A 17,611-nucleotide genomic window follows, 5' to 3' on the forward strand; every position below is an offset into this window, starting at 1 on the left:
CTTGGCGATCCTACCAAGCCAAGTGGAAACATTGCCTCCTGGGCCATGCAGAAAGGGCTTGCCCCTGAGGCCATGGGCATTCCTCTTCTCTTGGACTATCGCCTGTCCCTGAAAGTATCTGAACTCACTCTCAGCTCTTATCAAGATACACATAGCAGTCATTAGTGCTTTCCACAGTCCTGTGGAAGGGCACTTGGTTTTCACTCACATATTAACTGCAAGGTTCTGGAAGGGCCTCGTATCCTCCCATTCATTCCACGGAACTAAGGCTGTCAGTGATTTTTAAAAAAATTAATCTTGATTAATCGTACGATTAAACAATAATAGAATACCATTTATTAAAATATTTGTGGATGTTTTCTACATTTTCAAATATGTTGGTTTCAATTACAACACAATACAAAGTGTCCAGTGCTCACTTTATTTTTATTACAAGTATTTGCACTGTAAAAATGATGTAAATTGAAAAATATTTCTCTCAAACAAGTACAGTAGTGCAATCTCTCTATCATGAAAGTGCAACTTAAAAATGTAGTTTGTTACAGAACTGCATTCAAAAATAAAACAATGTAAAACTTGAGAGCCTAAAAGTCTGTTCAGTCCTACTTCTTGTTCAGCCAATCGCTAAGAGAAACAAGTTTGTTTGCATTTACAGGAGATAATGCTGCCCACTTCTTAATTACAATGTCACCTGAAAGTGAGAACAGGCATTTGCATGGCCCTGTTGTAGCTGGCGTCGTAAGATATTTACATCCCGGATCGCTAAAGATTCATGTGCCTCTTCGTGATTAGGCCATTGTTCCAGAGGGTATGCTTCCATGGTGGTGATGCTCATTTAATTTAAAAAAAAAAAAGAGCATTAATTAAATTTGTGACTTAACTCCTTGGGGGAGAATTATGTCTCCTGCTCTGTTTTATTCGCATTCTGCCATATATTTCATGTTATAGCAGTCTCAGATGATGACTCAGCACATGTTGTTCGTTTTAAGAACACTTTCACTACAAATTTGACAAAATACAAAGAAGATACCAATGTGGAATTTCTAAAGATAGCTACAGCACTCAACCCAAGGTTTAAGAATCTGAAGTGCTTTCCAAAATCTGAGAGTGATGAGGTGTGGAGCATGCTCTCAGAAGTCTTTAAAAGTGCAACATTCTGATGCAGAAACTACAGAACCCAAGCCACCAAAAAAGAAAATCAACCTTCTGCTGGCCTACATCTGACTCTGATGATGAAAATGAGCATGAGTCGGTCCACTGTACTTTTGGATTATTATCGAGCAGAACTGGTCATCAGCATAGATGCATGTCCTCTGGAATGGTGGTTGAAGCATCAAGGGACATATGAATCTTTAGCACATCTGAGATGTAAATATCTTGTGATGCCAGCTACAACAGGGCCATGCAAACGCCTGTTCTCACTTTCAGGTGACATTGTAATTAAGAAGTAGGCAGCATTATCTCCTGTAAATGCAAACAAACTTGTTTCTCTTAGCGATTGGCTGAACAAGAAGTAGGACTGAATAGACTTAAGCTCTCAAGTTTTACATTTTTTTTTATTTTTGAATGCAGTTCTGTAACAAACTACATTTTTAAGTTGCGCTTTCATGATAAAGAGATTGCACTACTGTACTTGTTATGAGGTAAATTGAAAAAATTCCTATTTTTACAGTGCAAATATTTATAATCAAAAATAAAGTGAGCACTGGACACTTTGTAGTCTGTGTTGCAATTGAAATCGATATATTTGAAAATGTAGAAAAACATCAAAAATATTTAAATTTCTGTTGGTATTCTGTTGTTTAACAGTGAGATTAATTGCGATTAATTTTTTTTAGTTAACTGCGATTAATCGACAGCCCTACCCTGAACCTCAACTTTGTCCTCACAGCACTGATGAACTCACCCTTCGAACCTCTGGCCTCCTGTTTCCTTTTTCTTCTCTCCGTGAAGGTTGTCTTCCTGGCAGCTGTTACCTCTGCAAGAAGGGTAGGCGAACCAGGGGCCATGATGGCCGAACTCCCCGCTCTCTTCACCACGTTCCATAAGGACAAAGTTTCCCGGCGCTTGCATTCCAAGTTTCTGCCTAAAGTGGTTTCCTGCTTTCACCTCAACCAACCCATACATGTATGGCCTTTCTTCCGAAGCCACATGCCTTCACTCCCTTGATGTCTGTAGGGCCCTGGTCTTTTACCTGCAGAGGACTCAGCCGTTCGGGAAGCCCCCTGGGGACTCTTGGACGCGATGGCGGAAAGGATTAAGGGGCAGGCCATCTCCACTCGGAGGATTTCTAATTGGATTTCATGCTCTATCAATTATTGGGGCTGTCTTCACCCCTTGAGGTATGAGTCCACTCTGTGAGAGCACAGGCATCAACAATGGCTGCACTTCACGACATGCCACTCATGGACATACGTAGCGCGGCCACATGGAGTTGAGTGCATACCTTTACCTTTTTTTCCCCATTTTGCCCTGGTGCAAGACTCTGCTGCAGATGCCTCGTTTGGTGCGGCTGTTCTCCGTTCCACGGTTCTGTCATCTTCCTTGCATCCTCCTCCTGACTAGGTACTGCTTGTCAGTCACCCTCGGGGAAATACAGTAGGGACTATCATTCAAAGAAGAAGAGGAAGTTACTTACCTGTAACTGGAGGTTCTTCCGAGATGTGTGGTCCCTATCTGTATTCCAGTCCCACCGTTCTTCCCCTCTGCCACAGATCTGTTTGTTTTGCTTTGAAGAAAGAACTGAAGGCACAGTCAGTCTACCCCACTCCTTATTGCCTCAGTTGAAACCATGAGGCGAAGCAAGGGCACATGCGCAGACGGGCAGACGCTAGTACTTTCAAAAGCTCCGGGCACGTGGGGTGCATGTGTATAACCCCCAGTGGAATACAGATAGGGACCACGCATCTCAAAGAACCTCTAGTTACAGGTAAGTAACTTCATTTTGGAGCAATATTTGACTTGCTACAAGAAATTTATTTCAATTATAACTTTTTTAAAAACATTTCTGAATCTAGGGGAAAAATGGGGTATTTAATATTAATATTATCATTATTATTGTGGCTCCTGGGAGCCCCAGTCATGGACCAGGCATTGTGCTAGGTGCTAAATAAACACAGAACGAAGTCCTTTCCTGAAAGAGCTTAATCTGTCAGAACTTCTTGAAAAATGTGGCACACGGTCTCTCTTCGGTTACTAAATTTATTCAGGGCATAGTTCCTGCATTGCTAGATATGTGTGGTGTATCATGACTTCTGTTTTGGAGGATATTTCATTTTAATGCAGTTAGTTTCAACAGCTGTCAAGGGGTGCTGACTTGTGTATATGTGGACACTTCATCCGTTTAAAAACTTTAGTACCTGAAGTTAAATTAATGCAAGCTGGGGTGCTCGGAATCTGTGAAATCAGACCACATGTTATTTAGGTTCCTAGTTTTAGGCTTCCAAGTTTGATCTTTCCTGTTTGTTTAGTCTGCTTTTCTTGCAGGGCAACTTACCCCTCACTGAGTAAATGGTTAAAATACATCCTGGATTGTAACCTCACTCAATGAGGGTGGAGCGGGGAGCAAGACAGTTCAGAAAGGAAATAAGTTTGGGCCTCCTCACTGCTTCCTGTCAGAGAGAAGTTTGTGTGGAGTTCCATGTGAAGGGTTTTCACCATTTCATTGAGGGGCAGAGTGTGCCCCATTGTAGAATAGGGCACTGGGCTGGATCACTAATTCTTGGTAATAGGGTCTTTTACTGCTATGGCTTCTGAAGCCATCAGCTCCCTTGAGACTTCCACCTCCCTTTTTAAAATGGGAGTTCAACTACACCCATGTGATAGGCCGGATTGTGGGGGGGACACAGAACTGTAGTCTCTGGCTGTATTATTATGTGTCTACTCTGAGTAACGTCTGGGAAGAGGTGGGTATGGTGCATCTCTCTGGCCACTCTATTGCCTGCCCTCCAGATCACCCTTCTAGGCTGAAGGAGGTGCTGCCACAGGGGCAGCTCAGCTGTCTTTCCACGTACAGAGAGGATGATAGGGCAGTTTGTATTTGCATGTTACACGCTGGCAATAATGTGGAAAGGAAATACAGGGAAAAGTCAGTACAATATGTTACCCAGTTTAGGTGGGGCAGGAGGCCTATCTCTCCCCCACCCCCCCTTTTTTTTTTTTTTTAATTAAACTGTGCTAATATTGAAAAAGTAAAACCATCAAATGAAGCTTAAAATTAAATCCTTTGCAGTAGGGTTTTAACTTTGGGCTTGGACTGTGGAAAGTCATAGCTGTGGGTGCTTGGCACCTTTGCTTTTCTGCTGGGAGAATAAAGCCACAATAGCATGTTGACTTCCTGTCTGAGCTGGCAACAGCACATTCACTGCTCAAATTCTTGAGAGTATTACTTTACTTGCAGTCTTTATATGTAAAGTAACTCTTCTTCTGTGCCTTTGGCATGGGCTAGTCTGTAACGCATTCAGTGCCAGTAATTGAAGCATAGAGCCTGAAACACTCTGCAGGCAGAGCTCTCCCCTTGACATTAACTATGGCTTTTCTACAGTATTCTTCAGCTCTGCCGTCCCAGTGTTGCCCAATCTTGTGACTTGATTTTTTTTTTTAAATTATCATAAGACTCCATGATATTTTGTGTTAAACTTAACCTGACTCCAGGAGGTGGGGCTTTATGTGAGAATCTTCTTTAAAATATAAACTAAGTTTCTCACTGTCATTTTTGCAGAGGAAAAACTTGAAAAGATGACCTGGGTACACCCTAAAAACTCAGAAACCATAACCAACACATTGGCTTAAACATGAGCCTTTTTTCTTTTTTAATTATTATTATTAAATCTCATGACTTTTTAACATTGGGGTTGGCAATACCAGTAGGTCTCCAATACAGCTGCCCCGCAGTATTTTCTTCCAGACCATTAGCCTGGCCTCTTCCCCCCGCCCCCACCCATTTAAATCTCTTTTAAAATATTGAGTTAATGAATAGTTTCTTGCAGTGACTGACTTGTGTACATTTCCCTTGGGTTTTTTTGTAGGGTGTTTGGTCAACTCTTCCAGTGAACGAGAAGAAGCTTAATGCTGCATTTAGAGCAGCAAGAAGTGTTATTTTAATATTTTCTGTGAGAGAAAGTGGAAAATTCCAAGGTAAATGAAAGTAACATTTGATATGTGTGGCGTGGTGTTGGTTTTGTTTTTTAAAGAAGCTATTCTGTTACCCTCTGGTATCTCAACTCCTCTAGGATTTGCAAGGCTCTCGTCTGAATCCCATCATGGAGGATCCCCAATACACTGGGTTCTGCCTGCAGGAATGAATGCTAAAATGTTGGGAGGTGTCTTTAAAATTGACTGGATTTGCAGGTAAATATTTCTGTTCATTTAAATAGTAGCATTTATACATTCTATCTGTTGTTTGGCTGTACCCCTTTTGAAAATTTCCATCTCACTGAAATTCACTTCAGTGAGGAAAAATCTGCCCCATTATTACTATAGCTGGGTTTGGGACTTCTTCCTATAAGTGAGATTGCTATAGCAATTGCTTTTTGTTTGCATAGTCCTAAACATTTTACACAGGGATTTTGTTTTAACTGAGCGCTTCCTTTTTTTTAGTAGCCTAATAAATTACAAGCATTTGTTTGCAGTTACCTTAAAATCTTCCTTTTATAAAACAGTGTTCCTTTGAAATGTTCTGGACTCGCAGCCCTGGAGAGCAGAATAAAAACTCAGAGGGGAAGTGTTTTCTACCACGGGGTCTGGCTAAGCATGAAAGATGCTACTGCCTCAAAACTTGTTAAAATGAAGGCCAGGTCGGGGGGAATAGATGCTCCTTTTTGGATGGAATAAATTATGCATATCTGATGTAAAACAGTAGGTAAAGTGATGGGACATGCCTACTAAAAGGTCATAAAACAAACATAAGCAAGACGATCAAGTTCTGGGAGCACTTGTAGGAAATTTCCTCCAGTGATTATCCAATAATCTAATGCATCCTCAAAGATGTAATGCTACTTCCACTTGGCTCAGACAAAATCTAGAGAATTGTACCCACCAGAACTCGAACGTTACCAGATTTATATGTGTTAGCATTTTAGGCGGCAGTATGTCAGAGTTGGAACTTCTGTTATTTAGTAGCACACTGAACAATAATAGTCTTATCTATACAAGAGAACCTTGCTAACCAGCATTTATAAATTAGTACATGCTCTTATCACCTCAGAAGTTAAATAGAGTGCTGTAGTGAGAGGTCTCCGTGCTAACATTGTTTGGGTGGTTTTTTTTGTAAAATAGACTAGTATATTCTGAACTCCATAATATTGAAATACAGATATCTAAATGCATGGATTTTTAAGTCAGTAATTCTCAAAGGATCATGTCATAGGGCAAATTAATGAGGTTATACAGTACATAATGTCCTATTGTATGCATTTTTTAAACTAAATAGACAAAATAACTATAAATGATACCACTTGCATATTTAGGCGTGAATTACCCTTCACTAAATCTGCTCACCTGACCAATCCTTGGAATGAACATAAACCAGTAAAGATTGGACGTGACGGACAGGTTTGTCAATTTTTTTAATCAATGCCTTTAGTAATAAAGTGAAACAAAAGACTTGATTTAGATAAACTTACTCAAGGTGTGATAACTTTTAAACTCTTATAACTATTCAGCTCTTGCAGTACAGCTTTCGTTGACAAGGGCATATGTGGGGCAAGGTTGATTGCTCATAGTACTGGAGAGAGAGCAGAATTGCAAAAGTAAGTTTATCAGTTAGGTTAAGCAAATTATCAGCAATTTTGGTCTGGATATAATGTGATGAGCAGCAGTTGGTGCTAACAAACTTTCAAAGTTGCAGTGTAACGAATTTTATGTTAAGTTTGTGGTGCTATAACTTTTTCACTTTGTAGTAGAGTATTGTGCTTTTTAGAACAAGTTCTGGTGCTTTCAATTCTGTCTTTTGCACTGGGTTTGCCTTACGTATTAAGTTTCTTCTGACACATTCTACCATTGTAATAGGCACACCTTTAAAATGCAAGCTGGTACCTCTTAGTTCTACCAAATATTCGAGAATACACTGAAATGGACACTGTCAACTCCAGTAACTTACGTTTTATTTAAAAACGCTCTTCAAAATCAACATGAATGGTTTTTATTTTAAAAAAAACAATTTTTTTTTTTTTGAGCGGGGGTGTTGCGGGTTAAATATTCCCCTGCAGTGTGGTAGATCCAAACACGATTCATCTTGTACATAGGAACAAAGTAAAAGTGACTCTAGAGGCAGTAGAACTATCTATCCGATTTTACTGTTCAAAATTAATAATTTACAAAAAGCAAATGGACAGTGCAAATCAGAGTATGCTTTTTAAAATTTTTATTAATATTGTTTAAAGGAATTTTATCTGATTCTTTGACAGTTGCCCTTTAAATGGCTAAACAAATGTTTTAAAACGAAAATACTTTCTGTCCCCCTAACTGTCGGAAGAATTGCAGTCAATCCCATTTTTAAAATGATTATATGAAATTAATGAACCATTGGAGAGCATATTCCAGTATATTCAGGTAACGTATGAACGGTAAAATGTATGCTTTCAGTTAGCTGTAACAAATTGCCTTATATGCTAGAAACATAATATACAGTAATTACACAAATTAAACCTCAGTTTCACAAACTGCTTATGGTTCTTTCACTGAGTTTGGATAACATTTAATTCTTGAAAATAAATCTGCTTCACCATGCTTGTGGGATTATCATCCATATATTCCAGACTACAGTGTAAACTGATTAAGGTACGTGGTGATTATTTTCCTTAATTTTATGTGATTACAAAAAACTCTTTCAATTTTAAACAATAATGAAATGAAGCTGACCTGGATGTCTATTAGGAAGGTATTGTGTCCTCAGCAGAGGGCTATTTTATGATGATGCTAAATATCCCCAAAGCATTGAAGCTAATAAAACTGTACTGTGCTGATTATTTTGTGGGATTGAGGTCTTCTTTTCAAAGTGTTTCTGTACCTGGAGAAAGTAATTAATGAGAGAGGTTCTTTGTTTTCAGCTTGTAAATCACTGTTTAACTTCTAACTAATTCTAGGAAATTGAGCTTGAATGTGGAACCCAGCTTTGTCTCCTATTCCCTCCTGATGAAAGCATTGACTTGTATCAAGTCATTCATAAAATGCGGCACAAGCGACGAATGCATTCACAGCCCCGATCAAGAGGACGTCCATCCCGTCGAGAACCAGTCCGGGATGTGGGAAGGTTAGAAACGTTCTTTGGACTGATAATAGGCACATGTATCAGAATAACGTGATGGAGGAATGTGATTCATCAAAAGCTTTCCCTGCGATAAAGAAGAGAGAAAATCCTCAAATCAAGCTGCATGGACGAGTTTGTGGCTTCATTGAGGATTTCACATTGTCCCCCGATCTGTCATATTTCAAGAGGAAAATGGGGATCTTTGCTTTTGCAGAAAAATAGTTCTTATATAAATAAAGCTGTCTAGTTTAGACTAGATCTTTTATACAGATAATACAACATGTAATGTCAGCCATAGGTAAGCTTGGATTTATTATGAGCAGGCTAGATGGAGGAAGAGGAAGTCTTTATATGCCAAAATATGTTAATATCTTGTAAAAGCCTTTTCTTTCAGGTGTGTCTCTGGATAAGCCTTATCAAATATGGGACTTTTATAAGGATCACTTATAATTTTGCAGAAGATGCCGCCTCATTTTGAGGATAAAATATTTAAATAATTTTGATATTCAAGAGGAGCATTATTGGGACTATTTCAAATTGTATCACCGTGATGTGTTAACCCCATTGCCAAATATTCTCTAACATGTAACCACTGAATTCACACATCTTGCTGAGCTTCTGAAAACAGTAGGTTCTTTCCAAAGGGGATCGAGTGGCCCTTGGAGACCCGGCAACAAACCAAAAAGAATGGCTGTTGCTGTGTCTGTATATACAACCTTTCCAGATGTTGGCAGTACCTGTGGACTTTAAAGTGTTTTTAGAGGATCGACATGGTTATTGATCACTGCTTTATGAACTTAACAGCATTTACCAGGAAAAGGGGGTATAACTTGTTACAGAATTGGAGAAGTCTTTGCAAAGAACTGATATAAGCCCTTCTACCAAACACCTTTTCCCTGTGTGTAGCCACTTTGCTTACAGATAAATCTAAAGTTTTTTTTTCCTGCTAAAGACTGTATGGTTTGGGCTGAAACCTTTGGTTAAGTTTCCTCTTTGCGGAAACATCCTGTGGTAGGTACAGATACCCAACAAGAGTCCCCATTTCCTTGAGCTTAAAAAGGACACTGTAACGAGTAGGTAGGAGGAAACCTGGCAGCGCCCCCATATTTTTGGCTTTAAAGGACTGAGCACCAAGATGGCTTTTGAAGTTAAGCTAAGAGGTTTCCAGTGCAATAAAGTATTTACAAGTGAAGGTTTTGCAATGGACTGCAAACTATACATATAACACCACCACACCTTCTCAAGCCTGCCAGGGCCTCCATTTATGTATGTGGCTTACAGCTTAAAGTCAGTAGTTGGACTACTATATGAACTGTTACTATCATGTTTTATACCGGTCGTAAATGCACTCTCAAAACTACAAGAAAGCGGTATGTTCATTCTTTACACCAGCTTTTATTTTTCTTAAACTGATTTTGCTGTAGATGCAACTGCTTTGGTTTTTGGGTTTTTTGCTCAGAGGGTGAAGAATCTGCTTTCATTAAAAAAACAAAAAACTTGATACTGGGTAAAGTGGGCTTTTAAAAACTAGAAAGTGGGAAGGGGGAGGAGAAATGATTGTTATGGAAACAGGTCAATTAGTAGAGCTATTAACAGCTGGTATAGTTTGCAAAATGGTTAACTGATTTGAAGGAACTTTAATTTGAATCCTTTATCAAGGAACTATACCTGTTGCTGGAAAATTCAGAATGTTTTAAACAATCTAATACTAAAAAGTGATTGGCCACTGTAATGCTCTGTATTTTCTTGGTGGAGGGGCACTAATGACCAGCATAAGTCTATTGAAGAACTAACTCAAGCCAATAACTGGAATGGAGCTGCTTTTAAAATGGGTTCCCCCAGCATGAGTGAAGTTCTTGCAGATTTTTTAATGCTTCACATCAGCAACAGAACAGTCTTTAGACAAGAGCTCTAATTATTTCAGTTAGGATGCTTGGGTTTTTAGAATTAATCCTTCCTTAGAAGGAACTGAGTTTAAACTAGTAATTTAGTGATTAGTCAGTGACAATCCAAAAAGACTTCTAGTCCAATCAAGTTAGCTAGCTAATGGTGAAAGAGGCATGTGTGCAAATGATGCACAAATTTATTTTTAAATGTACCTGGAAAGAGGCTTTCATTTTACAAAAGTTTTGTCTGCCCTGTGGCTAACAAATTTTAGCAAAAAGGTGTCCATGTAAAATGGATAAAACACTTTGCGAATGAGGTAACTATATTTAGATTGGTCAGTTTGACTGATTAATCAGATTTACTGAGTCTCTTTTTTTTGTCTAATCCTTTTAGGTTAAATTAAGAGGTAAAGTGGAAAGTATAGTGTTAAAGCGTAAATTAAGAGATTGTTTTAGACCAGCTTGTTAAATATTCTCTTTGGATATTAAGCTATGGTTGGATCAAGTTCCTCTCTTACTGTCAGTCTGTTTATACCTAAAAAGCGATAGTCAAGTGTATTTATCTAGCATAGAGTATGGTTTTTGGTGATTTGAAGTTAAATCTAATGCTTAAATTTGTAAACTCTTGACACTGTGAAGCATATGTAAAGCTGACTGAGTTCTGAATGACTCTAAACAGAGATCCTGGCCAGCTCATGGTGCTGTTTTTTCTGTGAGGGGATGCTGCTGTGAGGAATGCGCCAAACAACCTTGTTTAATCTCTAATGTCTAATTTGTGTAGGCGTCGACCAGAGGATTATGATATTCATAACAGCAGAAAGAAACCAAGGATTGACTATCCCCCTGAGTTTCACCAAAGACCAGGTTAATATCTCATGTGCACAAATGTAAAAGTATTTGTATTTTTATTATGGAATTTTGAATTCATACAGGTCTAATGAGCTTTTAATATGTGACTAGGATTTAGAGTGGGATTTTTCAAAAGCGCTCAGCTTTGCTTACCTCTCCTCTCATTGAAGTTGATGGTAAATCTCCCACTTATTTCACTGGGAGCTGAGTTAGGCCAGTGTTGAGCCCTCTTGAAAATCCCACCTTAAGTTTAGTGTAAATTCTTCAGTAGTCATAAAGTAATTGGGCCACCCTGCTTATATTAGGTGGTAACTCAGACAGTTAAAATAACCATTTCAAACTCCATTGCTTCCTAAATGGTGGGAGAGTTTCATTTCTATGATGAGTGCCTTTCTTGCCCGTAAACAGTAACCTGAAACTTAATCGTGAAGGTGAACTATCAAAGTACCACTTTCAATGAAAAGCTGAAAAAATAGGCCATGATAGACATATGTTAACTTTTTTCCATAATCTTTATATTGGTTTCAAATTTAAATTGGTGATTGACAAGCATTTATTTGCAATGAATTGAGAACTTTTTGTACCATTTTTTGTAGACTTTTAACTGGGATTCACAACTGGGGCCCCATGACCCATAAGTCATGTGTGGGATGGTACTAGAAGTTCCCATTTTGTTTTCAGAGAAACTTTTAAAAACTTGGTATAAAGCGGGTCAGAGTCCTCATGCTTCTTTTTTTTTTTTTCTTTTTTTTTTTCTTTTTTTTTTTTTTTTTCAAGAGTGGTCCACTGGCAGGGCGGAGAGGAGGTTCAGCTGGAAAAGTTAGGGTCTTCAGAAATAAAATAGCTTTTTCAGCAGTGTAAATACAACAGCCACAGATTGCAGTATTACCAGGGTACCTTTGCTGCTGAAAAAGGCAGTGTTGGGACAGGACAGACTTCAGTCCAGGAAGTCTTAATGGAATGTGCACTTCTGCGTATAATGCATTATTTCCGTAGTAGATTTCTAAACGTTAAAAAGCCTGCTTATATTTCAGTGTCCAGTTTGAATAGACTTCAGAGGCTGATTTCTTCAAAGAAGAGTTACTTCAATAGAGTGCAGTCATCATTAGTCAAACTTCCAAGAGCATTATTTACAGCTGAGAATTCAAGTTAAAAAATCACTTCTGTAGCACTACAAAAATGCTTTACTATGTCCTGATTCCTTCCACCTTTTACAAATGCTTTTTGTGGAACCGCTTAAAGCGAGAGGTGCCAATTGCTCATTTTTTAAGGCTATACTAGTGCCATCATAATCCATTGTAAATTTTGACCTAATTTTTAATCTCTCAAGAAACTTCCATCAATAGTTGCATCGAGCTGTCCAGATTAACCCTGTCTGTTGGACACGCAGTTAATAGGTAGAAATCTTGACCAGTTAATACATGCCAATAATCAAGTGCATGAGCATTGCCAAGCAATTCAGTCTAGTCCTTGTCTGCAGAAATATCCCCTTCCCAATTCTTTTTTGGTACTGCATGCAAGCTCATAGGAGTGTATTTATCCATTCTTTAACGCTGGAATGCCCTTTTGTGTATGCCATTCATTTACCATCAAAGACCCGCTGTAAGTCTGTAGAAACTGTTTTGCAAGCGCTTCTGAAGTGAGATAAGAACAGCAGTGCATACAAGAACATACCTGTAAGAGGAGGTTGTTGCAGTGGAAGGGTGGATGTTAACGACTGTAATTTAGGATTGTTATGGTGAATGGTAAATTGGATTGATAACGCTGCTTGATGTTTGAACAGGGTATATAAAGGATCCCAGGTATCAAGAAGTAGACAGGTAAGATGTGTTCATATTATTCATTTTTGTGTCCTGGTAACTTGTTGATATCAATCACCTGGATTGAGTTTTACAAATCTTATTCCCAACAGACGATTTTCAGGAGTTCGCCGAGATGTGTTTTTAAATGGGGTAGGTTGATGCATTTGTTTTTAACATAACTTCTTGCACTTCCAAAGTTGTTATCAGATGTTCATGTTGTTCTCTTTCATTGTAGTCCTACAATGATTACGTGAGGGAATTCCACAGCATGGGACCACCGCCACCATGGCAAGGAATGGTTTGTGTCTTGTTCAGCTTCATTTTCTAATTGAAAATAACCCCCACATTACCATGTGGATGTGCCTGCTCTTCCTGAGCTGCTCTCAGCCTTCGTACTCTGTTTAGTAAAGTGCCAGGTACTTCTCCTGTGTACAATAAATTATGAAGTGTTGCAGGGAAACAAAATTGAATGGGGCGAATTACAGTAGGTAATGTCAAGATATTGTAATCACTCTCACTAACAGTGATCAAACAACATATTTGTATCTTGAAGCTGTCTTGACAATCTAATACGTACTAGGACATAGGAATCCAGCTTAGTTTGAATGCATAAAAAAAAAAGTGAGGAAATTTGTTCTCATAAACAAAAAACCACAACAGAACTCTCCTTCCAATGCACTATAATGGATGTGATCAGACCAGTAATCCATCAATATTTGAAGAAGGTTGGATAGGAATACAAAATACAGCAGGAGGGAAACTGGCCACTGATGGGTCTGTGGCACAGGGAACCTGCATGGTAGAAGATATACTCTGGTACAGTGCAAGAGTTGTCTGGCATGGGCAGTAAAGCATCTAGGAAGCACTGGAGTGTATTTAGCTTGGTCCTGGTTAGGCATGCTGCTCTGTGGCACTGGCTTTTTTGTTCCTTTGTGTATTCAGTTGAATATACATACCAGCAAACAAATAGACATACGCTGAGTGCACGATAATGTACCAGTTGCTATCTTTGTTATACTGAGATGGGGTTCTCTGCCAGTTGGAGGGCAGGAATGATCTGCAGTTACTGAGGAATAACTAGTTATTCTCAGTTATCCAATTCCCTGCGTTCTGGCTGTGTCTGGAGTTGGATAGTCACTGTGCGGTTATTTCTCAATAACACTTGTGTATTTATAGCATGATCTCTGCTGTGACTCTTGTACTTGGGAATTGTCAAATGGTTTGCCAGCAGCAAAGATGCCCCCATGGCTTCTCACTCCTAGCTGAACAAAAAAAAGCCAATGTGTACAAAAATACTTAGTACCATTTGTTTATCAGACTGCAGGAAGGGAATAGCTCTTCAGAGAAAACTCAGTTCTGTGACCCATGTCCGTCTACCCATCGCGTCTCTACAGGCTGGCTAAATACGCATTTACACTCGAATCCAGTCCTCCCAAGCAGTTCAATTTGGAATCACTATGCAAGCAAAACACTGTGGTGACTATTGATGGGAGAATGGCCTGGCTAATGCAGGGAGTGGAAGTACGACAAGTTGAGGGGAAGCAACTTGTTTGAGGATGGGGGGACATGGAAGAGAATGGCCAAAATGCTGCTCTTTTTATATATATAATCAGTTTAGCTTCTGGCTTTTTGGCTGCGTATTTTTATCTTGTGGAATAGGCCTTGCTTTCAAAATGTGAATATCCTAATAAAACTCAGTGGAATAACAGGTGCTTTGGCCTTGAAAACTCACTCAGCCCAGGATATGCTTGTCTGCATGACTCCATCCTGTATGAGGTAGCCAGTACAACACCTAGTGAACTCACGAAAGCTGAAGTGTTCACAGTATTTCTCTTTGTCAGGCATGCGGATGAGTATCTTTAAGTGCTTTTGGGATATAGTTTTAAATAAATGCTGGTAGCTGAAGTTCAGTGAGAAGATCTGGTTGGAATCTCTGCAGTGTCCTGCCATACACTCTGTATGCAAGATAATGTTTTAAACCACAGTCCACCTGCAGAGGAGAATATATTTAAATGTTGTATTTGTTTCCCTTCAGAGTGGCAGGTAAATTGTACTTGTAACCCTAACTTTACGGGTGATACGCACTGTATCTCGGAGTGTTCAACAAACAGCCTTTAATTTCATTGTAGCCACCCTATCCAGCTATGGAACAGCCTCCCCATCACCCTTATTATCAGCACCATGCTCCTCCACCTCAAGCTCACCCTCCATACTCAGGACACCACCCTGTGCCACACGATGCAAGATACCGAGACAAACGAGTAGTAAGTGTACATGACCGCAAAGGAGAAGGGGCAAATCATACAGATCGGCAGAATTCGGAATGGGAGGAATTTGGGGGTGGTTAGGAACCTAAACATATTCAAAATGTGAATATCCTAATAAAACTCAGTGGACCGGCAGAATTCGGAATGGGAGGAATTTGCGGGTGGTTAGGAACCTAAACATATAGGAGGTTTCTTATTTCTGAAAATCTTGGCCTTACAGCTGGGCTCCTAAATGTACTTTTGAAATCAGGTCACAGAGGTGCCTAGATCAAGGCTTTGGGTGCTTTTGAGACCCCCCGAGGGACTTAGGAGCACAAGTCCCACCATTTCTTGGCCCAGGTGTGTGGAAGGCTTCCAACTGTCAATGCGTACACTTCCCTGTTGAAATGAAGTCCAAATCAGTAAGGATTTTTTGGAATCTGTTTGTCTGGAGAGGGGAGGAAACTTGTGCCACTGCTATGAAAAAGTTTATGCTAAAGTTTCTTCTTATCCGCTGCTTTTGATCCTGGGTTTTCAAAAGGCCCTAGTAGTGGATGGGTGAAGTGCTGGGACTTTCAGACTGGGCAATTAAATAAATAGCATTGTCCTTCTCTTTCACAGCACGACTATGATATGAGGGTAGATGACTTTCTGCGTCGCACACAAGCAGTGGTCAGTGGTCGGAGAAGCAGACCTCGTGAGAGAGAGCGGGAGAGGGAGCGCGATCGTCCCAGAGACAACAGGAGAGACCGAGAACGGGGACGAGATCGGGAAAGGGAGAGAGAGAGAATTTGTGAGCGGGACAGAGACAGGGGTGAAAGAGGCAGATATAGAAGATAATCCATCTGGAACCAGTGGTCATTTGAAACAGAACAACAAAGCTTGTATTTTTTGTGTGTTTACAAGTAGTACACTTTATTTTCAGCTGTCTACTTAAAGTTTGTTGTGTAGAAGGTTTTACAATGACCCTCTTTGTTCCAAGCATGCAGTAAACTATGAACTGGAAAAACTCAATCAGCCAAAAGAAAAAATGCACAAAGTTGATATTTGAGTTGACCTTTTTATTGGAGAATGGGAAACAGTTAAGAATGTAGATATTGGTTCCTTTTCAATAAGTGTTCATCTACTTCTAGTGACTTCATCCTAGGGTTTTTTAAATATTGATGGATAACTGCCATAATTTTTTTTTTTTTTTTTTTTGCTTTATTTTCTTACATGTCGTTTCACATGGTTCAGTGGAAAAAAAGCTGCTATCAGGTAACGCACCGATGGAAGTGTGATGCTTTGCCCGTGGGGCAGTGCTGTAGCAGCCTTTTGCTTTCCTGGTTTCTAACCCCTTCGCTGTAGAGTGTTTTGTCAGTCTTCGATAATGAAAGCAATATTAAGAAGACACTATTGATAGCTAATTTTTAATCTTTTTAAAAATCTTCCTGTGTTCAGTAACCTTCTGGTCCATGCTGTTGTCTAGCCTCTCTCTAAAACGTACACATTGCTTGGAATGGTCACAGTTTGCGTGTGTGGAAGCAGAAAATGTGGCTGTATTCTACATTGCTACTGTTTTTTATAAAAAAAAAATAATAATAATAAATTGGTAACAATTGAAATTTTAGTTTGGCTTGTTATTTTAAAGGCTTCCAGGTTTGCTAACAGTTCTAGGAAGGCTGGCCTGTGTATTCAGAAGTTACCTATTTTCCCTCCTCAGTAAAGATATTTCCAATGGGTGAAATTCAACCCAGACAGCTGTCCTTAACAGATACAAGCTGGGGCTCAGCATCACCGAAACTAACAGCTGGCCTACACGAACACTGGCACTCTTAAGTTGTGCTGTTTCAGTTACGTAAATGATGTAACTGAAGTCGACGTGACTTAGGTTGACTTCCAGCGGTGTCTACGCTGCGCTGGGTCAACGGGAGATGCTCTCTTGTTGACATAGCTTCCACCTCCTGGGGTGGCGGAGTACAAATCGCTTTAGTGTGTCTTCACCAGACCCGCTAAATGAACACCGCTGCATCGATCGCTGCAGTGTCAGTTTAGCCAGTAGGGTAGACACGACCTAACATTTATTGGAATAGGTAGGTTCATAGTCCTATCTTCCTGAATCACTGCAGGAGTTTCATGGATTTTGGGATTAAACCAGAACAAAATACTCAATTGGTTAAAATGTTAACTTTTCTTTTTCGTGGGGCAGCTGTGTAACTACTATGCCCTCAATAACTTACTTATGGAGAATTACTCTCACGGAGTTGAAGCAGTCTGGTTTTAATGTCCTAGCCCTGTGCCAGTCTCAACACCACTCCAGTGAAAGAGAGATCCAAACCATCCCCATGTCAATCAAGTGCCCAATCCAAACAAAATTACAGGGCGCACACCCACTGTGCAGAGCCAACATACTTAACATGCCATAGCAAATGCCATGGGATATTTCATTGACTTCTGTATTGTAAATGCTCTTGAACAGGACAGATTTGAATTTAAACTTGGAATAGTAAAAACCAGAGAGCTAACCTACAACTTGAGAGTTAACTGGAAAAAAACACTCTTGTCTGCATGCAGTTAGAGGCATTTCCCTGTTCTCACTTT

At 39.6% G+C, this 17,611-nt stretch overlaps 1 protein-coding gene across 2 annotated transcripts in view; it reads left to right on the top strand.

The window, feature by feature from the left end:
- The window catches only part of YTHDC1 (YTH N6-methyladenosine RNA binding protein C1), a 33,688-nt gene extending 17,053 nt beyond the window's left edge, over positions 1-16,635 (top strand). For both annotated transcript variants that reach the window (XM_077814839.1, XM_077814840.1), the window contains 10 exons: positions 5,028-5,136; positions 5,232-5,349; positions 6,468-6,552; positions 8,085-8,251; positions 10,916-10,998; positions 12,767-12,803; positions 12,896-12,935; positions 13,021-13,083; positions 14,915-15,049; positions 15,653-16,635. In XM_077814839.1, the coding sequence (XP_077670965.1) occupies positions 5,028-5,136; positions 5,232-5,349; positions 6,468-6,552; positions 8,085-8,251; positions 10,916-10,998; positions 12,767-12,803; positions 12,896-12,935; positions 13,021-13,083; positions 14,915-15,049; positions 15,653-15,871 (1,056 nt within the window). In that variant the 3' untranslated portion in view covers positions 15,872-16,635. The remainder of the gene's footprint in view (positions 1-5,027; positions 5,137-5,231; positions 5,350-6,467; positions 6,553-8,084; positions 8,252-10,915; positions 10,999-12,766; positions 12,804-12,895; positions 12,936-13,020; positions 13,084-14,914; positions 15,050-15,652) is intronic.
- The last annotated feature ends 976 nt before the right edge of the window (positions 16,636-17,611 follow it).

This window comes from Eretmochelys imbricata, chromosome 4 (genome assembly GCF_965152235.1).
Source record: "Eretmochelys imbricata isolate rEreImb1 chromosome 4, rEreImb1.hap1, whole genome shotgun sequence".
Lineage (NCBI taxonomy): Eukaryota > Metazoa > Chordata > Testudines > Cheloniidae > Eretmochelys > Eretmochelys imbricata.